General features: G+C 36.1%; 5 protein-coding genes and 1 pseudogene across 5 annotated transcripts; 3 read left to right on the top strand and 3 right to left on the bottom strand.

Annotated features, from left to right (window-relative positions):
• The first annotated feature begins 2,941 nt into the window (after nucleotides 1-2,941).
• LOC123215770 (probable galacturonosyltransferase-like 7) lies at nucleotides 2,942-5,089 on the top strand. Its single transcript, XM_044635996.1, has one exon. It carries the CDS (start codon nucleotides 3,484-3,486, stop codon nucleotides 4,555-4,557), a length of 1,074 nt encoding a protein of 357 aa, XP_044491931.1. The 5' UTR covers nucleotides 2,942-3,483; the 3' UTR covers nucleotides 4,558-5,089.
• A 2,116-nt stretch (nucleotides 5,090-7,205) lies between these two features.
• On the bottom strand, nucleotides 7,206-11,871 carry LOC123215769 (cellulose synthase-like protein D5). Its single transcript, XM_044635995.1, has 3 exons — nucleotides 10,728-11,871; nucleotides 9,437-10,241; nucleotides 7,206-9,343 (listed from the first exon to the last, which is right to left on the bottom strand). The coding sequence occupies exons 1-3, from the start codon at nucleotides 11,654-11,656 to the stop codon at nucleotides 7,568-7,570; spliced, it is 3,510 nt and encodes a 1,169-aa protein (XP_044491930.1). The 5' UTR covers nucleotides 11,657-11,871; the 3' UTR covers nucleotides 7,206-7,567.
• A 1,284-nt stretch (nucleotides 11,872-13,155) lies between these two features.
• LOC123215768 (COBRA-like protein 7) lies at nucleotides 13,156-15,480 on the top strand. The gene is made up of 2 exons (XM_044635994.1): nucleotides 13,156-13,819; nucleotides 13,927-15,480. The coding sequence occupies exons 1-2, from the start codon at nucleotides 13,156-13,158 to the stop codon at nucleotides 15,339-15,341; spliced, it is 2,079 nt and encodes a 692-aa protein (XP_044491929.1). The 3' UTR covers nucleotides 15,342-15,480.
• Nucleotides 15,481-15,690: 210 nt separating this feature from the next.
• Nucleotides 15,691-17,533, bottom strand: LOC123215767 (two-component response regulator ORR21-like). The gene is made up of 5 exons (XM_044635993.1): nucleotides 17,384-17,533; nucleotides 16,948-17,295; nucleotides 16,600-16,685; nucleotides 16,014-16,508; nucleotides 15,691-15,896 (listed from the first exon to the last, which is right to left on the bottom strand). Exons 1-4 carry the CDS (start codon nucleotides 17,502-17,504, stop codon nucleotides 16,014-16,016), a joined length of 1,050 nt encoding a protein of 349 aa, XP_044491928.1. The 5' UTR covers nucleotides 17,505-17,533; the 3' UTR covers nucleotides 15,691-15,896.
• Nucleotides 17,534-20,350: 2,817 nt separating this feature from the next.
• On the bottom strand, nucleotides 20,351-22,673 carry LOC123215766 (annotated as a pseudogene).
• Nucleotides 22,674-23,157: 484 nt separating this feature from the next.
• On the top strand, nucleotides 23,158-26,135 carry LOC123216770 (protein DEHYDRATION-INDUCED 19 homolog 4-like). Its single transcript, XM_044637333.1, has 5 exons — nucleotides 23,158-23,462; nucleotides 23,555-23,691; nucleotides 24,567-24,647; nucleotides 24,878-25,134; nucleotides 25,802-26,135. The coding sequence occupies exons 1-5, from the start codon at nucleotides 23,390-23,392 to the stop codon at nucleotides 25,908-25,910; spliced, it is 657 nt and encodes a 218-aa protein (XP_044493268.1). The 5' UTR covers nucleotides 23,158-23,389; the 3' UTR covers nucleotides 25,911-26,135.
• The last annotated feature ends 710 nt before the right edge of the window (nucleotides 26,136-26,845 follow it).

Raw genomic sequence — 26,845 nt, 5'->3', positions numbered from 1 at the left:
GCTTAGCCACTGCCAATTCTAATTTCAAGCTTCCACGTTACAAAATCACACAGACAGCTGGGGAGCCTGTGACTTGTGAGTGTGATATATATAAATATAGTATTCCATAATTATAAATTCAAAGCCGCAATAAAAGCAAATATTGTATAACCCAGAAGTTTTAAGTGAAGATGGCAAGTCCTGGAGATCTTAGAAAGAACGCGATGCCAATTTTGCTCTTACCACGAATCAATCCCCTTTTTTGATGGAGGATGGGAAAAAGTTTTATATTATTTAGTAATTTTGACTCATCTTTTATGTTAGTATCATGAAATAGATAATTAAGACTAATTTACTAAATATAGGAGGGACAAAATAATTTATTTAATTGGTCTGATGATTAATGTGAAGAAATAAAGCTTTATTAAAAGACGATAATAGCAGTATTTTTGTACTGTTAGTGATGGCGACGGACTGGGTTTACAGTAAGCGGTTTGATTACGTGCAAACGCTACTATCAATGGGCCCCTCTAACAATAATTGAATGTGAAAATCAGAGGGGCTTGATTGACCCATTTAAACGAACGGCCTTGTGGTGGGTAATATAATATTGGATCAGGTAAAAGAAATTGATCCACAAAAAACAGATAAGTGGAAGCCAGGCTGGTGTACGGACTGTAAATTGTGCTCTCTCCGAGGAACACGTTTCACAAAGTATAATCAACAACTCACAGCTGTGTTGCAGGTGCACCGTACACCTTCGCCTCATCAATAAGACCAGACATATTGAACAACGTGGCATCAGACTATTTGTTTAACCGGATAGCTGTCCTACACTATCGTATTTTTACTATACTGCACTCTTGGCCGGGTTTCCCCATTTATTCATGTACACATGTTTTTTACCATATAGAATTTCGTGCAAATTTATTTTACGTGTTTAATGTGTCAGACGAAGTATAGATTCTGCGGGACCGGCCGACAATATTGCCAATCAATGCAATTTCGTGCATTGGTAATGCATATTTGTTTTGGGCGAAAGCAGTATTTCTGCCTAAAGTTCTGAATCAATTCCCAAACATACTCGTGCGTATATACATGTATAACAATTTAAAAAATCCAAATATTTATTTATAAATTAATTTATATTTAAATCTTTTAGTTATAAATAAAAATAAAAATAAAAATATTATTTTATTTTTTATATTTAAATATATATAATTTTATTTTATTTCTCCTCTTAAATTTTGAAAAACAATATTTTATCTCAATCTTAAGTTAAAAAAATAACATTTCACTCTTCCAAACCCTTAGAGGCCCATTTGATTCTAGTATTGAAAGATTATTTTGGTTATCTATCTTTTATTCTTTTGTTTTGTTTGTCAATAATAAAATATTATAATAAATTTTTATTATCAATATTGACGTGACAAATAATATAAGTGTTGACCTAATTACCACATTCATTTTAGGTTTTTAAAGTTACCAATGTAATTTTGATTTTATTATAATTATATTATTATTTATTAATTTTTTAAGACAAAAATAAATTTATTTTTAATTAATATAACAAATAATATAAAAAATATTTAAAAATATTTATATTCAAGAGCATTTAAGTAAAATAATTTACTAGTATTCTTTTATTACCTTTAACCAAATACAATAATTATCTATACCTATCAAATTTTATTAAACATAGTAATAATTTATATCCAGTAATTTATCTTCAAGGTAATATTTTTATTTTAGTAATAAAACATTACCTAAACCAAACACCCTTTTAGAGTTTTTTTTGTTGACAATCGTGATGATGAGGACCACCATTCTTCCCTCTTTTCTTTTTGTCATCGTCAACGATGTCTCACAATAAAAGAAGAAGCACCAACATAATGAATCAAAGAGGAAGAAGTTGTCGTTGTGTATTTCATATATTAGACTTTGAACGAAGATGAATTGCATGATAGAAACTCCGTTTGAAGTTGACTGGACAGAAAACGTGACGACAACTTCTTCCTCTGTCTTGAGACATCATTAGTGGTGGTAGAGAGATAAAGAAGGAGAATGACAACCGTTATTTCGTTAAAAAGAAAAAAACCTTAAGGGTTTATGAAGGTGAAATATACATATATATTTTTTAAGTTGAGATTACGATGAAATATCACTTTTCAAAATTTATAAAAAATAAAAATAAAAATATATTTATATTTTAATATAAAAAATAAAAATGATGATTTTACCTATATTTATAATTAAAAAATTTAATAAAAATTAACTTATAAATAAATACTTAAAAATTTTAACTATATTAAACGTGTTTTTAATATTCAATTAAAACTCTGGAAAAAAAATAGCCTTTCTTTTATAACATTATATGGATACCACCACATAATTGCATTTGCGTTTTGATTAACCAAGTTGAGAATTCCAAAATTGATACATCCAACTTTACTGTAAACAACTGTATCGTAAAAAGTAAGAATTTGATGGTTTTTACGAGTATGCATATTTGACATTTAAATGTTTCATTTAAGTTTCCATGAAAGAATTGATCTTTTGCCTTAAAAGCAAAACTGATTCACAAGGACTCCACCGATGATAATTTCTTTTAGGTGTGACATACTTATAGAGTGAGCAAAGCCAAAAACCTACAAATCAATTGTTAAGTTAACATGATGGGTGATCCATCTAGTACCCACCTTTTCAAGTAGGAAAAATAATCCGGGTGGGCTCAGATTCTGGTTCTGGATCAAGCAAAGATTATGAGGCTGGCTGACCCAATTATAATAAATGGTGAAATACGTACTAAACACTTTGTACGTGCTGCACGGGGACGTAATCGTCATTGTCATAGAAGAGAAGGACAGCTGGTCCTTCTTTTTCTCTTATTCAAGTCTCTTGACATATGTATAAATTTTGTTGTATATTATTACCATACACTAAAACCTACTAATTATTTTATTTCTTATTAAATTTATCCTTAAAATATAAATTTAATTTCATGTTTCCCCTGGATTTCTATGGTGAGCAACGCAAAGTTAGGAGAAAAAAGAAAAAATCGAGGAGACGAAAGGGGCAGTCTCTCTCCAGTACCCACTTGTGTTTTAGTTCCGCTACTATCAACTTCACCCACGAAAAAGAAGTTAACAGAGAGAGAGAGATAGAGAGTTCAAGTAGAGGGGAGAGAGTCATAAAGTAGACGCCTAAACGGCGGGGAACGGTAGCGCCGGGCCCTAATTTCGCGGCCTGGTTTGGTAATATGGATTCTTGTACTTTCTCTCTCTCCCAAGGTCGCTTCGTTCCCACGGCAATTATACTTTGATACCCAGTAAAAGATCGATTCGTGAACTTTCGATTATCTTTCTTATATTTTTATTAGTATTATTCATAACACTGGCACCCCTTAAAGGAACTCAAGCATTTCTTCGATTATCATCCATTATAGCAGATCGATTCGATTTCAAATCGAAGAGAAAGAAGAGTGGAGGATTTTACCGTGAAAAGATGCTATCTATTTTGAGATTCTCTGGATATTTTTCAGCCGCAACCTTGTTGATCGTTCTATCTCTTTCTTTCCAATCATCTCCTCCCGCAGAAGCCATTAAATCCTCCCATCTGTTCTCCGTTGATTCATTAAATCCATTTTCATTCCGAAAAGCTTCGATATTTCACAATGCAGATGAATGTGGCAGTAGTGCCCACAAAGTCAACGGTAGAGCCGGTGTTTGCGATCCCTCCCTGGTCCATGTAGCGATTACTCTCGATGTTGAGTACCTTCGTGGGTCAATCGCAGCGGTTCATTCCATTTTGCAACATTCCATGTGTCCAGAGAGTATTTTCTTTCACTTCTTGGTCTCAGAGACTAATCTGGAAAACCTAGTGAGATCCACTTTCCCACAATTGAAGTTCAAGGTTTATTATTTCGAACCAGAAATTGTACGAAACATGATCTCCACTTCTGTTAGACAAGCACTTGAACAGCCGTTAAATTATGCCAGGAATTATTTGGCTGATCTGCTAGAGCCATGTGTTCGCAGAGTGATTTACTTAGACTCTGATTTAGTGGTTGTTGACGATATTGCAAAACTCTGGGCTACAAGCTTGGGCTCTAAAACAATCGGTGCGCCGGAATACTGCCACGCAAACTTCACCAAATATTTTACGGCAACGTTTTGGAGGAAGGGAAAATTTTCTGCGACTTTTTACGGAAGAAAACCTTGTTACTTTAATACCGGAGTGATGGTCATAGATCTGGTTAAGTGGAGACTGGCCGGATACACCAAAAGGATCGAGAGATGGATGGAGATTCAGAAGAGTGACAGAATCTACGAGCTCGGCTCACTGCCGCCGTACCTCCTGGTTTTTGCCGGACATGTGGCGCCGATTGAACACAGGTGGAATCAGCACGGTTTGGGTGGGGATAATGTGCGTGGCAGCTGTCGTGACCTACACCCTGGTCCGGTTAGCTTACTGCATTGGTCCGGTAGTGGAAAGCCGTGGATTAGGCTTGACTCTAAGCGACATTGCCCCCTTGATACACTATGGGCACCATACGATTTATACGGCCACTCACATTGAATTATCATCACCATCCTCTTTTTCTTGGTGCCGGTAAATTTTATTCAAGGACTATTTTTTATTTTTTCATATTTATCTTCCTCATAATTTAATTTTTTTCCTTTTTCTCTACTCCAATTTTTTCTTTTGTGACTCGACTCTTGTTATTTCTCAGTGATTTGTATTCTATTCTATTATTTCTTTGTGTCTCTTGAAAATAAAAGGAAAAAAGATATTCAATTTGTTATTGTACGTTATCTGTGTATATAATAGAGCTGTTTTTTGAGATGTAATTTGCATTAGGGCCATTGTTAGTACCCTAGGAAAAGCCAGATATGAATAACCTCCCATGGTGGCAGCACTACACGTGGTTGTAGTGTCATTAAAGTGAAGGGCTTTTCCCAAATGCGCAACTGGCAAATATAATTTATCAGGCTCACGTCTTTTGTCGGTGTAGCTGTTTGTTTCTTGAGAATTTTCAAATTTCCCTGAAATGCCCTTGTGATACAGCGGTTGGTAAAGGACTTTAATAAAGAGGTAGTCTTCTGGATTATGCATTTGCTTTTATCTTATCGCATTTCTGGCAGAACATTATTATAAAATTTGAATAAAGAATAGGGTATAACAAATTAGTATTTGAATTTAAAGGAGCAAGAGGTGGAGGGCATGTGTATTGATGTACGTTGATTTGTCCTTATTTCAATGGTGGAAAGGAACTTTGTTTCTTAAATTGAGGTGTGGTGCCGGCTGAAAAGATAAATCAGCATGGGAAGAATCCAAAAAAGCTTTTGAGTTGTGATAGGATTCAGTCCACGTCCAAGGATTAAGTTCTTAGGTGGCAGCGGCTGAAGAGTTGTGAACTATCTCCTACTCTCTCTTGGGGCAATCTTTTTTTTTTCTTTTTCCTCATTAGATTGATTAACATTTGTTTGTTTTCCTGAATTCTTTTGGTGTTATAGATAAGCTTTATCAGGCCAATTACGGTGAAATAATAGCAATTTCGAGGTTAACCATCAAATTTTACGGGGACCTGATAATCTCATTGTTGCATAAGAGGTGTCCATAGTAGGGATGGGAAGGATTCTTTTTGCCCTGGTTTCTCACGTGGCCAGTTGCTAGAGTCTTGTGGAATTAACGGGTTTCACGTTGTGATTGGTGTATTTTTGGTATGATTGAGATGATCTCAATTCTCACATAGCCTTAATTTATTTTATATACAGATTTGTTGGTTTTAGCTATTAATTCTACGGTTTCTGCTTTTGATGGTTGAGTTTTTCCCTTGCTATCAAATTTTTAATGTTAAAACTGGATTAGGACGCATTAACAGACGCCGGGCCTACCAAATTTAATATGTGAAATGATAAGAGAGGAGATGAATCTGACTTAGACAGCTTTTCTTTTTCAGTTGTTATAATCATAGCTAATGTAATATTTTGTTTTAATCATTTGGTAAGGTTAGATGGTTCTAAAAGAGAGAGAGAGGCTGGCAACAGAGATGGCGATTGACCCATCCGACTCATCCGGTTAAACCAAACCAAACCTCAACAAGAATGAATTTTGCATAATCAAGTATTATACAGAGATGCCGGCAGAACCCAAGTTATTTTGTGAAGATAACAAATTGATCTCATGCGATGAAGGTGGATTGAAGTGGGTTATTCTTTCTGTTCTTTGTTCCTTTTGGAAGGAGGGAGAAAGCAGGTTATTCATGTGGAGTTGAAGGAAATGACGGTTTACATATGATGTGGAGTTTTTTTTTTTTTTTTTTAACATTAAAATTAATTTAAGCTAAATTAATAATAATAGAACATGATGACTCTGTAAAATGCCAAAAAAGAATAATGAGCCACAACTGTGTTGAGAGTTACAGGAGTAGTAGACCCGTCAGACATCGCAATCCAATAAATTTTGGATCCATCTATTGTTGAATGTAATTTTTGACCTTGGTGGATCGGGCTAAATTCGGACTAGAATCCATTGTGAAACGGCCTTTCCGCTGAAGTAGCTTGAAACGAATTTGCTAAAATGGGGATATTTGAGGACCCGTTTGTTTTTTCTGGTTCTTTGCCATGAATATTTGTCCCTTTCTATGGCATGTGCACATAAACAAAGAGCTCCATAGTTTGAGTCCCCCTTAATGAACCAAATGGATTTATACTTAGTAGGGAATCTGAAGATGACAGAAGCTCGAGGTATATTTATTTTGGTATATAAGCATCAGCAGAACTTTGGTTGTGGCATGTGAGAAAAAGAACAAACGAAGGAAAGGGCCAGCAAGAGTACATGTAGTGGAAAGAGAAGTTTGGAACTGAAGAAACTTTACAGCTAGAAACAGGGTTTGGCTCTAAGGTTGACCTGACAGGGGACCATCAACCGTCTATGGTCCACATTTACGACTAATTTTGTGAAAGTGGTTTATTCTCTCTGGTCCTAGGAAGTCATCATGTTAAATATGGTGCCATTACAAATGAAGGGAAGCGAGCGCTTCATAGGAGCCAAGAACAACTCATCAATCCCAGCAATTTCCCTTTTGGATAGCATTGATACAGCTGGGGAATGTTGACCATTATTTAAAACTATTGTTGGACGCTTGAGAGTAAAGGTTACCTTTCTGTTACACATATGCATGTGCAAATAACATGGATCTTCAAGTTTACGAAGATGTGACATTGACAAAAGATGAGAATGCTTGAGAAAGAGTACGAGTACTACACAGAGATTCTACAAGGGTTTGTTACAAACGTATTGAAGCAGCTCTCTAATATGCTTGACAGAAGATTCTGATAGATTCCGGCACCACTTGGAACAGGAATTTGACCTCACAAGAATCAACTGCCTCAAATTTTATGTCTAATGGCCTATTATCCATTTCCGTAGGAATTGCTAAAATTAAAGCAACAATAACAAGCATTGAATAAGCTAAACTCAAATTCATTACATTCTAAATAAGGAATACAGACCATTGATTGAAAAAATGGACTATCCTACAAACTAAAGTTGAGCAACTTCACAGAATTTGCGGGCAGCAGCTTCAGGGGAACTGAAACTTCAGGTAATCTTGCCCTCCAGATGGAGGGTTTATGTACACCCAAAGCAAAGATATAACGATAGAGAGCAGTCCAGACCACACAAAGACGATAGTTGGAACCTTACCTCTCCTCCCCATTAATCCCTTGGCAAATGGGTAGAGATGGCATAAGACCCAGAAGCTGAAGAACACTCCTCCAATAAGCTTACTCCACTCTGGAAATGCGCTATACATGGTTCTTGCTATACCCACTGCAATAGCAATGGAGTTTACCATCATGATAGTTATCGGAGGAACCATTAAGAAGCTCCACTTAACCTCATAAAGCTCTGCAAACTCATCATCTCCATCTTCAGGTGTGGCAGATTTAGACGTCAATGTGAAGGAGATGTCAACTCCTGCAATAACCTTCAACAGTCCTTGCAACACTGCTGCAGGATGGGCACTTGTCCCACCGATCAACCAAAACTGTTCATTTCGCCACCAATCATGGAGAGTAATTCCAGACCATCTGATTTCTAGCAGAGCAAGCATGCATAAGGTGATGGTGATGGCCAACAAGAAGATGAGAAAGGTTACACTTAGAGATTGGACTATAAACTGTCCGGAGAATAGAGACACTGCAGGAAGGATGCAATAGACTAGGAGAAACATCGACGTGAAAGGGTACATCCCCACATTGAAGTATGCAACTCTTTGCAAGAATTTCATTCTCGGGCTGGCGAAAAGTGCATTGTTCCTCGAGAAAAAGATCTCAACAGAGCCGGTTGCCCATCTAAGGACTTGGTGGAGCCTGTCGGTAAGATTTATCGGAGCTGTTCCTCGAAACGCATCCCTCTTTGTTACACAGTAAACAGATCTCCATCCTCTATTGTGCATGCGATAGCCTGTCACTACATCTTCTGTTACAGAGCCATATATCCACCCCACTCTTTTCCCCCACTCAGTTTTGTCCTCATAGAAGCAAGAGATAACACTTATTGCTTCCGCAACAGTAGCAGCATCCAAAGGTTCACGAGGCACAGCAAGAGAACCAGCTGGTCTGCCGTGGTTACCCTTGCCTTGCAAATCTTGAAGCAGCCTTCCTTGATATTCTGCCACTGGGATGGATGCAGCCAGAGAAGTAGAGTTGCCAAACCTTTTGGGAAGAAGCAATGATTCGATATCTGCATCCTCATCATCATTGTGTTCCCCATTAATAGGCAAAACTATCTCATCTTCTACCTTCTTTTCCACCTTGGGTTTTCTCAAAAACAATTTAATCTTCCTTCTGCCAAACCATCCTCGGTGTTCAGTGGTTCTAGGAGGACTAAATCCATAGAGAGCAGTTCTCCTGAAAATGCAGCCTGTGCCTACATACATTGGCCCTTGTAAACCATCGAGAGCTCTCATGGTGACATCAAAGAACACGGTATTATGATTTGCATACCGGTCATTTGGATCAATCCCCTCAAACCTTTGTGGGAACTGAACATAGCAGATCCTATCCCCACCTCTATCTAGCATAAAGCACATTCCTTCTCTCAAAGCAAGAGAATTATAAATGTAGTGATCACAATCAAGATTGAGAATAAACGGACCATTTGACATTATAGCACTGGTTCTAACTAAAGCATTCATGGCGCCAGCTTTCTTATTGTGATCATAACTTGGCCTCTTCTCGCGAGATACATAGACCAACATTGGCAGCCTAATATCAACTTCTGTTGTGTCAATCAAGTTATCGCCATCTGCTTCTGCCCCCAAAACTGGTTCTGCATTCGGTGGAGCCAGCATTGCCTGTAATAGGAAAGTTAAAAGTTATAAGGCTTTCACAAACAGACTCCACTCCATGTCAAGTATTTCAGATATAAAAAAACTTTATGAAATTACCTGAATTATACCAGCATGATCCCCTCTTGAGTGGTCTGTTTCTGCAGAAGCCCAAGTTCCAGGCCAATGAGAACCATCTGACATCCATGTACCCTTCGGAACCTTAACAGACTCTGAAGGATTTCTCCCCATCTCTACCTGTTTCTTCTTTGCTCGAAGCTCTTCGTGGGCATTATAAGCATCAGATCTTCTCCTTATGGATTCTGGTAATGAATTGATCCTTACCTTGAACTCATCATATTCTCTCTTCACTCTTCTTCTTTCTCTAACAAAATCCAGCCTCACTTTATTCTTAAGAAAATCACGCTTCTGACCAAAATATGCCTCTGGATTCCTCGGTTCTATTTTATGCTTTCGACAGAAAGGAACCCAAATTCTTGCAAAGCTAGCGGTCTCTGCAAGCGCTTCAAATGTCAAAAGAGCGCCACCATCGTCAGACAGATAGCAAGCGAGTTTTTCCACTGGATAATCAACAGCAAGGATTGACAAAATGGTGTTTGCTGTGACAAGAGGTGGTTCTTTTTCTGGGTCAGCTGTTGAGACAAATACATCAATACCAGGAAGGTCAGATCGTCCTTTCGGGTTTCGAAGGTTAGGGGATTCAAAACGGTCTATGAGAACAGAGAGGTCAGTGACTCTGTTGACAGGGCAAAGCTTAGGGAGTTGATCAAGCAGCCATGAAAAGGCAAACCAGAGCTCACAAGTTATTGACATTCCCCACAACCACATTGCATCACGGTTGGGGTGTCGGATTCTCCATGTAAGAAAGAAGCCGAGAGCAACTAAACGAATCATAATAATCAGCCTGCATTCATATTTCCAAGTTAAAATCGCAAACAAATATACCTTTTTGAGACACAGTCATCATATATAAGAAATCTTCAGTACTAAATTTGTCATACTTTCTATTATACAATAGGGAAATTAATTTTCATCTTCAAGTAATTACAATTACGTCTGAAAAGAAATGTCATCTTCAGCTAGAAAACATCCAGTTCATATTTAAATAGCTAGATGAATGAATTTTCCTAATAGAACTATTGAGGATTATAGAATTGAATTAAACAAAACTAATTGATAAAAATTGAATGAACGGGCATCAAACATCTCTCCTAAATTTCATATGGACCCAACCGAACCTTGTATACTGAATCAAGAATCATTAACAATCTATAAAGATTTCTAAAGGGAAAGAAGCCTGTATGATTTACCACCAGATGCGCAGTCTACCAAACATACAGAAATAAAATAATTACATAAAATTTCTATAAACAAGATAAGAAGAATTTACCTGTATGGACTAAGAATTGCAGCAGAAACCCCCATCTTCCTGGTCAACGGTCTCCGGTTTCTCTCCCCAAAATCTGGAGGATGCTCAAATCCATTAGCTCCAGATCCAACACCAAACCCGTCTTTCGGCCAAACAGCATTGCCGTACCCATATGTCCCCTTTGTCTCAAACAACCAACGAGTGTGATCAAAATCAGGTGGATGATTTTGAGCCTTAAATGATTTTACAAGTGAAAGCCTCTTGTCCAGCTTGAAATCCGCCACTGAAGGCAAAGGTAAAGCCTGATCCTCTGCCTCAGACATAACCTCATCCTCAGTATCACCGTCAGAGACATCCTTGTATGTTTCTTTGCACCCGGGACAATGCCCTCCACTTCCAGTACAATCCAAATAACAATCTCTACAAATCTTGAACCCACATTCACATTTATTTTGCATTGCTTTCTCATCACATCCTTTCATTCCACAAATCAACCCTGATTTAGGAGGTTCCGATTTTTCTAAAGAACAGTCAATAACATGTCCTCTAGTCACTGAGTTGAACCCTCCAGTAAAAATAGTACCTGATATGAAACTTCTCTCAGGTTTGGGCTCATTCTTTGTTTCCTCATTGAGGCTTGTTTGTGAGGCAGACAGAGACTGGTGATCAGGAGTTGCAGGTATATGAACTGTGTACGTCACGAATTCTGAACTTAACTCCTCCGTGGCATCGTCTCTCAACATTGAAACATATCTTCCTCCACTTGAAGTCCTATTCCCACCGCTTGAAGCACGATTTCCTCTACCACTGAGAGGAGAAATAGGATTGTTTGATACTGAAGCACGCGGTACTGGACTTGTTAGGCCCATGCTTCGAATACCTCCTCCGGATGATGACACCGTTATGGTTACTGGTGATGAAGATGGAGAAGAAGAAGCTCTTCTTACCATTTTGTTATACTTTTTCTTTTACGTCTCTTTTTCCACAAATTTCCGAGAGATCCACTAACCTCTCTTTCAAAGGAAGAAAGAGAGTCCCAAGACCCTAAACCCAGATCAGGAAAACGAAAAAACCCTCAAGACCCAAATGTAAATTGAAATTTTGGTTGAAGCGAAGCAAGCTATAAGCAGATAAGGCTTTCAGGGAAGTAGAGATAAATGAACATGAATGCTGTCTGAGGAAGTTGATTTTGAATTTTAAGTTCAAAAAAGGAGTTGGCACGTGGGGTCTGTGAAGGGGTTTATGCAACGGTCGAGTGGATATCGAATGGCATCTAACGGCTATTTTTTAAATAAAACGGTCAGTTTGGATTCTGACGCATCTAGTGGTCCCCAGTTGGCCAGAAGTCAAATTCTAAAGGGCTTTTACTTACGTTCAAACGGTCGAAGAACCTAAACGGTAGAAACAGTTATGCGGCATGCCAAACTTTCCAATTCAAATGTTTCGTCTCTCTTCATTAGATTTGCGAGGAATTCAATTTCTTTTTTGTTTAAAAAAATGTACTAAATTAGAAGATAACCCATTTTTATATTAGATAATTATGATACAGTAGTTATTATTCATAATAATAAAATTATATATACAAATTTACGTATAAATAATGTTATATCATCTTATAATTAGATAATTAATAATATATAATTATTTATGATTAAATTTATAAATATTATTTATACATATAATACAATTATATTTATAATTGTATTTTCTTTTTCTATATATATTATGATAATAATGTATCACTAATTTTTTTTTATTATTTAAAATCATATATAATGATATATTTTTTATATATCTAATTATATATTTAAAACTATGTATAAATAATTTTATTATTCTAAATATAAATAATAAAAGTTATTTTAAATATATAGATAATCATTTTTAATAAAGTTAACCATCTTCAATTGAAAGGAGAATCAAGTATCCATTTCATATAAAAAAAAGCGGTGGAAAATATAATAGGCAATGAACCATTGAATATACTGAGTGGTTGAATAAATTAGGCACTTGATCTTATGAATATATATACTTTGGGTCACCTTCGGTGGCCAGGTGAGATGAGCTGAGCTGCCTCCATGAAAGAGACATGCTTTGTCACTTAAATAATCTGCCTTATAGGCTCCTGTTGTTAACGATAATCATTCAAGCTGCCTTGCAGGCCATACAATTTCTTATGCATAACAGTGTTGGCGACAGGACAGAGAGATCAAGAGCTGACATTGGTCAAGTATGAGCTCCATTAAAATAATTTTTATTCCCTGATAACAAAAATTAATAATAATCTCTTCAATTTATCTTCAACACAAAAGCTTGACGCTGACCAACTGTCCATTCCGGTGAAGACTTCTTCCTACTTTATTAAAATAAATAAATCCTATTATATGATTCACAAGTCACAAACTTTATTACCATTACAGTTCTCTTTAGACTCCTTTCCATGCATGAAATGCAAGAACAAATAGAGACGGCACGTCAAAACGAACTCAACCCAATTCTATTTCATTCAACTGCAAATATAAAGCTTTCTTCTTCACATTTCTTCTTTTACACACATAATAATCTCCTTTCCAAACTACTGTTTTCGCTAACCATGTCTTTTAATTATCTGTACATCATTTTGATCTTCGTTACAATCTTATTCTCTTCGAACAGTGTCGACTCACAAGCTCCAACACCATCATCAACCTGCAATGGCGTATTTTTATCCTACACTCACACCACAGGCTATCCTATCCCACCGATTAACTCACCCAACCAGCCTTACAGGTTCGAGTCCACTCTGACCATTCTCAACAATGGCCTCGATGAACTTAAGTCATGGAGAGTTTTTGTTGGGTTTCAACATGACGAGATTTTGGTTTCTGCAACTAATGCTGTTTTAGTTGACGGCTCTTCTCTTCCTGCTTTTGTTGGCGACGGCACCGTTTTTGCAGGCTTCCCAGAGAGTGACCTTAAGTCTGCTGTTGAAACGGCGGGGGATGTAACCCAGATGGAGGTTCAGGTCCGATTGGTGGGTACTCAGTTTGGTGTTGGAGCCCCAAACGTTCCCATGCCCAATAATATCTCTCTTGCCAACGATGGCTATAGATGCCCCATTCCTACAATCGAAGGTAACGTAGTTTTGATTATGCTAAAACTACTTTTACATCTTAAACGACTTCTGAATTTCATATAAATTACGAAAGATTGAAGAAACATCATTCTTGTGTTTCTGTAGGGAACAGTCAGATGAACCTATGCTGCATCAAAGATCCAACTTTTAGAACAAACCTCACAGGGGAAGACCAAGATGGCGATCTTATCATAATGTATGATGTGATGAGGTCGTATGACACAAATTACTGGGCACAAGTTTCAATCTCCAACAATAACCCTCTGGGGCGCCTCGATAACTGGAAATTAAGCTGGGAATGGGTGAGAGAAGAATTCATCCATGCCATGAAAGGAGCATTCCCTCAGGTTGTTGACACATCAGAATGCATATATGGACCGCAAGGTCAATACTATCGGGATCTGGATTTTTCAGCTGCATTGAATTGTGAAAGAAGGCCGACGATTATTGATTTACCTCCTACAAGAGCAAATGATACAAATATTGGCAGAATTCCTTTCTGTTGTCGAAATGGAACAATTCTGCCTCCTAGCGTTGATCCTACCAAGTCTCACTCCATTTTCCAAATGCAAGTTTACAAAATGCCACCAGATCTCAACAGAACTGAGCTTGTCCCTCCACAGAACTGGAAGATCAGTGGCACACTAAATCCGGAATATCAATGTGGGTCTCCTGTTCAAGTGCTGCCAAGTAGATTCCCAGATTCAAGTGGGTTACCTACAGAATCAATGGCAATTGCTAGTTGGAAAGTGGTTTGCAACATTACACAGCCCAAGCAGGGAACACTGGCAAGACTGACAAGTCCAAGATGTTGTGTATCGTTTTCGGCCTTCTTCTATGATACTGCCATCCCATGTAGCACATGCGCCTGTGGCTGCAACACCAATTCTAGTCAAACATGCAGTGTTACTGAGCCAGCTCTTCTTGTGCCGCCTGATGCTCTTCTTGTTCCATTTGAGAATCGTACAATTGAAACTTTAAAGTGGTACGAGATGAAAGGTTTTAGTGTTCCTAGTCAATTGCCCTGTGGGGATAATTGTGGAGTTAGCATCAACTGGCATTTATTATCAGATTACAGAGGTGGCTGGACCGCAAGGATCACTCTTTTTAACTGGGGTGAAACTGATTTCCCAGAGTGGTTTGCTGCCGTTCAGTTAGACAAGGCAGCGCCGGGTTTTGAAAGAGTTTATTCTATGAATGGAAGTGCGCTGACTGGTTCCAATAATACGATATTGTTGCAGGGTTTTCCAGGTTTGAATTATCTTGTGGCCGAAAAGAATGGTGCCAACCCCAAAAAAGATCCCCAGGTTCCCGGAAAGCAGCAGTCAGTAATTTCGTTTACAAAAAAGACAACCCCTAATATTGATGTGGCTAAAGGAGATGGATTTCCCACAAAAGTAATCTTTAATGGCGAGGAATGTGCACTTCCCACAATGCTTCCAAGCAGAGGCAATAAGATGAATGTGGCTGGTAGCCTTTTTGGCTTAGCAACTCTTCTATCTTTCTTATTAATGCGCTGACTGACTACCTTCTTCAGTAGTCTTCATAGCGACGTCCAGTCAAAGGGAAATTACTTGACAGAGTGCTTTGTTTTTTTAAACATTGGAGTTGTATTTGTGTTGAATATATCAATATAACAATTTGATTATTAACCTAAAATCCACAGGGAGCCTAAAACAATTAATAATTCAAACGAAAAAACAAAAAGAGGTGAAAGAATATTCAGTAGAAGTGGAAGAATAAAGAGCCTGCAAGTGTACCCCTTATCTAGAGCCAAAATAATGCAAAATTTTAAATTTTAAATGGTAGTAATTTAGCAAATCAGGCATGTCTCATTAGTTTTCAGGGCTTTTAAATGCCAACAAAAGGTTCTTGATTAAATAATCGTTTAGACAGAATCTAAAGATTAGTAGCTCACAAATTACAATAAAGATTTAGTCCTTAGAAGTTCTTTCAGGATTAAAGAAGAAAAGAAAGAACCATTGTTGAGGACTGGGTCAGATGTCTCTAACAAAGAAGCATTAAAAAAAGAGTAGCCACCACTGTTGAGTCAATCTCAGCTAGCACATGCCTTTCTGAAAGGGGAAAACAAAAAAGAAATTTTAAGCAATTTATGATTACTTATTATGAGATATAATGATGCAGATTCACAAAAACAACTTAAAGATTTTCTAAATGTAGGAGAAACTAACCTAAACAAATGGCCCACGCAAGGTCGCTTCCTGATCTTCATAGTATTCGATAGGAAGTAGAGACTGATCAGGCATAATCTGACACATATTTTCACCCTTAAACTCAACGATTGAGAAGTTTCTAGATTGCTGAGCAATGTCACCCGAATACATATATTCATAATCCTGAGCTGGGGAAAATGATTTTGTAAAGGGAGTCATAGCTACAGGAGTAGTATTCCTAAAAGGATAATCATGAATAGACAAATCAGTTACAGAATGTAAAGGAGTCCTGGAGTCATAAAGGTTCCTTTGATCAACGTAAGGCATGCCAACTCCTCTAGAGTTAAATCCAGTGGCTTCAGGGATGGCAAGACTTGGTACTACAACTTTACTCGAAATGGTGGCTGCTGGAGAAGAATACCCAAAAAATGATTTGTCGGGATCCATGTAGGCTCGGGCTTGACCAATCTCATGTGGAGACTCAGTTAGCTTTTGAAGATGCAAACGGTATTTCTGAAAGTTCATGGTATTCTTCAGTAATTTTGATCTGCACAGAAATATACTAATACGAAGGTAATGTATCCACTGTAACTCCAACAATTACCTGAAGATGGCTGGCCACATTTTCTCTGGTAAGACCAGAAACATTCATTTCTTTCATGCGTTCCAAGATTTTCTTTGGAACAGCCCCTGCATTAATTTTGAGTTATTAGAAAACGGAAAGAAACAGAACAGATTTATCCAAACAGAATCCATTTGTTTGTGGTCTTTGAGTGAACCAAAGAAAAAATTGATACAAAATCTAGTAAGCCGGATTTCCCATAAAGCTGGCATTTTTATTTTTACCTTATCAGTCAGTATATTAGAAAGCTTTTAAAGTTTTCTACTGCATGCACCATGAAACATGTTAAACAAGTTTGAGAAGAAAATAAAGAAAGAAAAGAAATCATACTATCACGGCCCAGTTGATTCACTGCCGTGACAAACTTCTGATGCAGCTCTTGCGTCCAAGTTACCCGTTGCTTCTTTCCACTGGTCACCTCATCTTCTTGGTCGTCATTTAATCTTCTTTTGAATGTTCCTTCAATTTGTAGGGGTTCATTATCTGCATTTTTAGACTCACCACCACCTTTCACATCTGTTGATTGATGTAGTTCTTTCAACCTAATAAATTTCTTGCGGATAACATGTTGCCATATGACTTTGATCTTCTCCATGGAAACAGGTTTCACCAAATAATCACAAGCCCCCTGGATGATTCCCTTGAGAACAATGTCTTTTCCATCTTCTGCAGATGTCACTACATATATATAATGCCATTACAGAATTAATTATGCAGTACCAAATGAGTGAAGATATAGTAAAAGGTGAAAGAATTGTACACTTACTAACAACAGGCAAATCCATGGACTCCAACTGAAGGATCTCAAGGAGCTTAAAGCCGTCGATCTCTGGCATACGCAAATTACTTATGATAATATCAAACCTGTTTTTATCCTGTCGAAGCATAGATAAAGCATCCTTCGCTCGACGACAAGCCGTAACTGAAGTTGACACAGTCACAAAATGCCATAATTTCTTACTATTTCATCAACTGAATAAAATTGACCATCACAACAACTAGTAATTCTGTATCTCTACGCCATTGATATTTCTTCTTTCTCAAACCAAAATAGGCAATTAATTACTACGGCTTTTATCAATCTAACAGTAACTTCAGTTTTCTATTCTAGAACTGCAATCAAAACACTATGCCTAAAATCAAACTTATCATGGAAGTATAATTTCTATGTTATTAAAGTGAAATTAAGAGCAATATTAAAAATTAATTCAAATAAATATCAAATTAATCGAGAATACTACGAATATTTATTAAAAAAAATAGCATTTAAGGAGGAAAAAAAAAAAAGAAATTGCAGTAAACAAATCAACAAACCTTGGTATAGTTTCTGGAGCATTGTTTTGATTATTAGAAGACAAGTAGGATCATCTTCAACAACAAGAACTCTGAAGGCTGCCATAAATTCTTCATAATTAGTGTAGCCAGCCATTAATTCATCATAATAACTGCAGCTTCCTAAACAACTCAATGCTGAATTTTCATTGTTTCCTTTAGCAGCATTAGTAGCCATCATCACTCAAAAACCAAACACAAAAACAAAACAAGAGCGAAAAATAAAAGGAGGGGAGTCAAAGTCTAAAATATTAATATACGTTGTTTATATAAATAGAAGTTTTATTGATATGGCAAAGGAATCCACCAAGATCATTATTTCCTTTCCCTTTTCTCCTCTTTTCTTATTTCGTTCATTATTCCTCATAGGTAGCACTGGTTGTTAACTACAAGCCTTGATAATCTGCGGCCGCCCCCACCGTAAAATTAAGTTGAATTCTACATTCTTCTATTTCTCCCATAAAATTAGGACTGCAGTTTTACTTCCTTTTTCTTTTCACACAATTTAAAATCTCAAAAATAAAATAAAATAAAAATACAGGTTGAAAATTTTATCCAAATTGCATTTGGATTTTTAATTTTTGAACCATTTAAAAAAACAGGTTTTAATTTTTGAAAATAAGCCATTCAGTTTCCCTTCTTCACTATCCTTTGACCTCTGCTTCTTTCTCTTTCCTTTACAAATTACCAAGTCATGATCTCTAGAATTTTCCTTATTCTATTGATGTCATGTTATATTCTGATTTTGGGTGAGTTGAATTAAAATTAACTAGATAAAAAGGTTAGGATTCTCTTCTAAGCTCTTACCACATAAATGCACATGATCGACCCATAGATATAAGACAAAATGCTTGAATTACTTGAAAATTCAAACATCCAGTCGTATTGCTTTTCTTTATATATATAGTCTAAAATATTGTTCTCAATAAGAGATAATAACAAGTAAAAACGTCCATGTTCAATTGAACAACAACCTATTTATATAAGAATAATATTATATATACTTATTTTATATATATATATATATATACATTTCTATGTATTATTATATGATAAAGATTCTATTTTATTGTTAATTTAAAATTATTTAATGATATAATAGATGACATATATAAGTGTAATCATATGATAACATATATAAATATATACACATTTATGAATATAAAATAAATATACATAATTTTATTGTTTATATAATGTTGGATTCAAACATGAGGAAGAGCTTATACCCTTCATCAATACCGGACCTGAATTGCATTCTTTTAATTTTCATTGAAACCATATTTGGGAAAGATCGTATAATAAATAGATACACCTTTACGAGAGGAGATGAAAAGCCTATAAAAGATGAACTGGTTCATCTTGTTTAAAAATTCCTAGTGCTGGGTAATGGAGTAACAAGGAAAATATGCCCCAACTTCTGAGTTTCCAAAGTATCAATGTAAATCTCATATCTCAGGCTATATTCAAAATCTTTCCCAGCAGATTAGTAGATCATTGCATCTTCTTGACAAAGCATGGAGCAGTAACGGACTACATTCAATAACAAACAGCAAGACGATCTTGATTTACAAGAATAACCCTTTGAGGATCAAGAGGACAAGCATGATGAAGCACAAAAAACAAGCACTGTTACACACATGAACATTCATCCCTTCTTTTGTATTCTTTCTGCCTGCAATCATTAGATCAATTGACAGGGTCAGCTGCCAATGACCAGGAGTGAAAGTTTGGGTGAGTGCATGAAATGACTAAGTCTGTCAGGTAACCTTCTGCAGCTGTTTATAGCCCCCTCCTCAACCAAGTTAGCAACATTCTGAATGTTGTGTTCTATCCTATCAACACTTGTACCATGGTATAAGACTTAAAACTACATTAGTAGCCTTGCTTTGCTATATCTTCCTGAATGACAATATACGAAGATGTGACACAAACCTGATCTATCACAGGAACTGATAGGTCTTTCATGATTCGAGCAAGCTCTTTTACAGATTCCACAACCTACAGAGAAATTTTGTATCAATCAAACAGGAATTAGCATGTTGGTCTTCAATTGGGTAACTCTAGATACCTGTTTGATCTCTCTCTCTCTCTCTTTCCTCACTGAAACACTCACTCCTTTTTAACTTCATCTCTGATGGTCATCAAAACCCTGGATTGATCAAGCATTAAATTATTAATACAGATCTTGCAACAAAAATAGGCTCAAAAGAATCTTAATATCAAAGTCAAGTGACTCAAGTCCATAAATGATATTCATGTGTAGCAATCTAGCATTTATTTTTGTTCCAATATGAATTTATATCTGAAAATCTGCTTCATTTGAGCCATAGGTTCAGACCCAATTCCTGAAATCTTCTGACATTTATTCCTTGAGCAAGATCAATTGTAATTCACATCTGAATAGATAATACAGATCTAATTTCATGCATTCAAATAGATCATAGCGTAGGTACATTAAAGAGGAAACCAGCATATCACATCACTAAATCCATCATCTTCCAATCTAAATTTTTTCTCATTAAAGTTAATCTCCAGGTCAACACCATCATGTGCTGGGAAAGCAAAACAAATGTTTATAGATAAATATTTGCATATGGTATAATTATAATGACCAAAAATATTTGAGCAAATGGCTGCAGACTATTACGTGGGTTAATAATTTAATAGTTAGAAATCACTTATGTATAACCATGGGAAACAATAAAAATGCTTTGCACGATTATAGGAGGAAGATCAGGATGGCTAAATATGCTTGATGTGTCCAGCAGCCAGATTGATAATTCAGACCTCTTTTTGCTGCTGCAGTCATTTCAAATATGTTGATAGTTTTCTCCGGAGGTCATCTGAAAGGTTCTGAAGACCTGTTGCAAGAGAACACTGCCCAAAAGAAAAAATGAAATTAAAATCTAATAAGAAAAGACAGAAGTCAGCTGAATTCAATCTAATAAACGTTATATTAAGCTTGTAAACTCAATGACCAATCATCCAAATACTCAATATTTCTGTCTAAAAATGGTGTTGTTGATCCTAACCTATATATAGGGTAATGTTGAACATCATACAAACATGTATTTTCATGTGACAAGAATTTCAAGATAATAAAACCTAAGAATGCACTAATCTTGGCCAATACATAACTTCAAATTCTAAAGAGTGAATACAGCAATAAGAATTATACCTGTACATTTTTTCTAATATTTGAGTCCTCTGAAGAGTCAGTAACAGAAAATTTCTGCAATCTCTTCTCAGAGCTCCTTATTAGATCTGTAATCTCATGTGCAAGAACTTCAATTGTACATTTTTATTGCCATCTCCAAAGGATGGCATTAAAAGCCTTAGCATGAACCTTGACTAATTCTGCCATCTTGAGCTGAGCACGTTGTATATTCACCACTATTTCTTCAGAGTCATCCACCCACACTGCTGGTAGACCTACTGCGAATGCATCCCTACCACACCAAGGATAAATTTTTTCACAGAGGTGAATCTCACGTGTTATATAATATGCAGACTTCAAGAAAACATATGGTGTCAAACACAAAATCTCATACCACAATCTAATGCCTCAATAACAAAACAATGTATATTCATTTCACCTGTACTGTGGAATGAGATTTTGTGTCCAGCAAGGCTCTTTCCAATCACTCCAGACCCCACCCTCTCTATCAAAAATTTCGCTAAATTTTTCAAAAATAGCAGTAAGGCTCTGCTTGGAGTTGATTTTCATAATCTTAAAGTGATTCTCAAACAATATGAAGTTTAGTAGGTGTTTGACAAGTCCTTAGAGTAAACAAAACAAAACAAGCAACACTGCACTGCTGTTGCAGGGAAAGCTAAATTACAGAAGAAAATTCTCAGATACAGGTATAATCTAGTATTCAGAAAAGAAAACAGAACTTGCGAAATAAAACGAGGCAACCATAAGATAATTTTTTTTTCTCAGCTTAGCCGGTAATTACGAATTAGATAGAACTCAAGACTTCCTTTAGTTGTCTCATTCTTTACTTCTCTCATTCTTTACTTCGCATTCAAAACATCCAAACAAAAGAAATTTGCTCTTAATAATAGTAAAACAACAATTCGACGAAATAGAAACGCAGTAACGTACCTAAAGGGGCCAGGATCTTCAGTGCTGAGAGGAGTATAAGAAGAGTGATTGGAGCGCAGAAACAAACCACTCACTATTTCTATAACTGGACCGGTCGAACCGGACGCCGAGGAAGAGAGCGGAACACGCACGCTCTTTAAGGCATCTCTCTTCTTCTTGTACGGTGCTATTCGGTTTCTCGTTGCCATGGGAAACGGAAACGAAAACAAAGTTAAAAAGTTCAGAATTCTTGAATGGTAATTTGAATTTGAACTTGATGAAAAATTTCAGAATGAAATTCTGTTTTACAGTTGAAAATAAAAGACCAAGGATTTTGGAAGAAGCCGAAATTAACTGCACCTTAGCAACGGATTACAAGCTTTGAAGCCAAAAGTCTATTTTGCGCCGTTTTTAAAGCTCGAATTGGGCTTATGTTCAAGTGGGTTTCTATGGTCCTCACTTACATGAAACGAAGGCTTCTGTCTCTCCTCCAATAAATTCAAGACTTTATAAAGATAAAAAAATATCGAAAAACATATGAGCTTTTTATCATGCTCATTGCAATCTTATTATAGTTTTACCAAAGCATTTAATTAATATAAGTATGAAAATGGACTTATGATAGAACGGTCAAATCACATTAAAAATCTTATCGTGTTAATTCATTCCTATGCTAAATTCCATTGGGAATAATTTCGTCACTAAAAGTATGAAAAAGATATACGTTCGATAATTTATTCAAGAAGATCTATTTATTTGCAAAAGCAAATAAAGTGGGGAGGCAAATTAGCTTGTGTCAAGTAAAGTTGACGTTGCAATTCAAAAGTGGACTATGGAAAAGATAATGCAAGGGCAATGCCAGCCGTCAGTACTTTCCAGAAAAAGAAAGGAAAAATAAAAAGGCCGAGTAAACCGAAAAGCAAAAAGACAACGACACGCGTCTCTGCTGAAACTTACCTCTTTGTCTTGTTTAATTATTGGTTAATATAAGATTAACTAAAAGATTAATAATATGGAAGGCAAAAGTAATAATAAATAAATAAATAAAGTGGTAGGTTACGTCTCTCTTTGGTAGTTGACGTAGTTTACGTTAAAAGGCGGGAGTTAATTGTCATTTCGAGTGGAGAAAACTTCTCCCCGAAGGAGGCATGCCCACATGTAACCCACAAAAAGGCTTCACGTTTCTTCTCGGAATGTCACTGGGGCTAGGTTCTTTCGGTGCTCTCTCTGCGCAACTTCCATTATTTAAGGCCTTATAAAGAGAATTTTTTAGATACCTATAATTTTAGTATCAAAAAGAAAGTTGGGGGTTAAGCATCTGATTTGGGAATTTAATTAACGGAAGCTTCAATGGATTTTGATAGATACTTTGGTTTATCTACTTCTTCAAACGACTGCCACTCTACTATCAAGTCTCAATTTGGTTTGTTTCAAAGTCTATCCATTTCTCTATTCTATTATTATTATTTTTCTTTTTGGGTTTTATTGTGCTGAATGGTTCTTTTATTGAAGCAGATGTTTGCATTGATTTCGAGGAAGATGATGAGGAAGTGAAGGGGGAATATTTTTGCCCATTCTGTTCAGAGGATTTTGATTTTATTGGATTGTGTTGCCATATCGAGGAGGACCATCGATCAGAAGTAAATTCTGGGGTATTTAACTAGTTATCCTTATAATTTGTGGTGATAGAGCTACTGGAAATTTTTAATTAAGTATAATAATTGCTATTTTCTATATTCTAGTGGCTTCTTTAATACTGTTATTTGGGTGCACTTGGATGGGTTTTGTTTTGTTTATAATGAACAAGGTTTAGAGATACATGGGAACCTCTCAGGACTAGCTACTGATAACTTAATTTAACTTAACAAAGCCTTAAATCTCAATTTAAGTTCTTCCATTAATGCATTTAGCTTCATAAACAAGCATTCAAGTTTTCTTCTTTTAGGCTGTTTGGAGAGCGTTAGTGCTGGAAGCTGCACAACACAGATTGTGTTTACGCAGTTGCTTTGTGGCATATTTGGAGGGACAGGATGAATAGAATGGTTATTAAATTGATAAATGCATCTGAGTAAAACCAGGATTTTTGAGGATATTATATCTTCATTGTTGGGTTGTTCTCATTTGAACTTGTTTGTTCTTAGATTGAATTGAAAATTTTGATTTGTAATACTCCATTCTTCTTCCTCTCTTTGAGATTTTTCTTATCTATTGTAAGTTATCTAAATAATAAACAAACAACCTTTCTTTCTCATTCAGTCTTGTTTCACCGCTCATTGTGTTCAACATTAAATTTTTGCATTTTACTTCATCTCTCCCAAACAAAATGGGTTAGTGTCTCTTCTATCTACTCATCATTGATGATGATTTTTTTTTTCCTGGGTGAAATCATCCTTGGGTATTGTATGGCTATCTGGCTTTCATTGTTAGTCCACTGTACACCTAATTGTACCCAGTTTACAATCTCTTCATATATTTACTTGTGACGCCTTCTTTGATTCTGTGACCTAAATTTTTGTTTTGTCTGCAGGTATGTCCTATTTGCCTTTTGAACGAGGGGATGAATACTGTTGGACATATTGCATCACATCATGGAAACATTTCTAATAAGATATCCTTTTTTCTTTTCGCTTGTTGACTTGTAAAATTTGTACCTTTCTTGCTTCTCTTTTCGCTTTTAGAATTTCTTTTCTTTCTTTAACTGGTTTTAGTTAGTTGTCCTAAAGGTTTTCTTAATGCCTCCCAATTCAACATAAGTTTCTCAGTAACATTGTCTCATATCTATAATATGGCTGTGATTATAAGTTGAAACCATGAGCTGGATTCCTTTACTAAGATTACAGTTGGCACAAATTGAAACATAATAAAGGCGAGTCTCATTCAACTTTATTAACTTTGACGAAGGAATTGCAAAATGTGCATTTCCAATCTCTTCTTTCTAGGTCATCGTCTTCAGTTTCCTCCAGAATGGCTCTTGATCCCTTGCTATCATTTGTTTACATCACTCCTACTGCTGATGTGTCTGAAAGTGTACATGCTGATTCATCAATTGGAGAAAATGCAGAAGAGAAAACCTTATACAAGAAAACATTAGATATGTAAGTTGTCTGATCACGTGCCATAAAGTTTCCTTTCTTCTTTTGACTTGTGCTCTACTTGTTCCTCTTAAAAATTCATTATACAAACAACCAAGTTCTCAAAAATATGTGTAAGACATTCTGCAGAGTATGAAAGGAGAATATTTAACAAGGGGGAATGGGATCATAAAAATTGGAAAATAGATTTGTAGGGAGTAGAATCCATGTGGACAAGTTATGTGGTTGGTATACAAGTTAGTAAAACAGGATATTATATGTGTAATCAATTAACATCTGAACAAAGGAAGCTTAGCCATTATGATGGTTTTGGATGTTTAAGTGTAAAGACTAGAAGTAACAAAAACTTGTGCTCCTTAAACTGAGCGGTGCTTTGGATGTTTAACTGCATATAGATGGGCTGTGCATTCATTTGACATATTAGTTATATTATTAGTCTTGCTAATATGGGGTCACATTTTAGCTGGGATGGCTAATATCATTTTATATAGTAATATTTTTTCCGTGATCCTTTATATCTGAAGTACAAATAGACTCCCTCACAAACGAGAGGCCTTTTAAGAACCCGTGACTCTCACATTACCATGCTGTTTGCATAGTTGCTGTGTCGTTAGACAGATACATAGGCCTCTTGTTGTAATTGAATTTGATAGTCCTTTCATTGTTGCAGAAATGTTATTCAATCAGCCTTATCAGACAAGGACCATGTGGAGAGGGCAAAGAGGTGCGAATTTGTACAGGGACTCATGTTATCCACCATCTTCGATGATGACTTGTGAACAAGACACATTAAAATTGGATTGACTGTTGTAGGGACAAGTTCGCAAACCATTGTCTGTGAAATGTGTCAATAGCATGATAGAAAAAGCTTGGTCAGATGTAGGAATTTGATGTAATGATGAAAAACTTGATGTAGCCAAATTGCGACAAGAATCACATTCTTATATCCCATATCATTTAAAGCTTTAAGAAGAAGCAAGCATCATTATTATGCTTTACGCTGATTCCATAATTGTATTCTGCAACCGAATGAACCCTTCACAAAAACTAGATACAAAGATAATTTATTTTGTAGAGTTCAATTAACCTGCAATTAATTCCATCTACAGTTTACTCGGCCACTGAGAAGGCAGTGATATTCAGATTTCAGCTGATTCCTCTTTTAAAACGTCCCAGTAGTCTTGAGCATCTTCCTAATGTTTTGGCTTTGCTTCATCCTCGAGGGCATCTAATACGAGGTTTTATTTATGTCTGGTTATGCTTGGACGGCTGCAGTAACAGTTCTATGGGTATGATGTTTGAATTCTCATCACCTTTCTTCCTATCTGATAAAGAAGAAACTACAGCTGCCATATCACGCGGAATATTACACATGCCCTCATCTTTACTTTGTAATTTTTTAATACATGCAGAGTTCGACCATTTCTCGAATCGGCATCTGTTCTTACTACTAGATTTTCCTTGATAACGTTGTAACTGCTTCGTCGTATTCTATCCAGAAATTTTGAAAACCACTATCAAATTCTAAACCAAATCCCCTATTGTCAATGTCATAACTTTATGGTTAATCTCCTTTCTGTATTATTCAGACGAATTAAGAACAGCATACGCTATTTTCGAATCCAACCTTTAATTCCGATTGAAAACCACCAGCTAAGGCCTATCCTTGCATTACTTTAGCACATCTTTTGACTGAATTAATAATCTGTAATGT

Source organism: Mangifera indica, chromosome 5 (assembly GCF_011075055.1).
Source record: "Mangifera indica cultivar Alphonso chromosome 5, CATAS_Mindica_2.1, whole genome shotgun sequence".
Taxonomy (NCBI): Eukaryota; Viridiplantae; Streptophyta; class Magnoliopsida; order Sapindales; family Anacardiaceae; genus Mangifera; species Mangifera indica.
The sequence above is the reverse complement of the archived record's forward strand: the minus strand, read 5'-3'. Positions and strand labels throughout refer to the sequence as shown.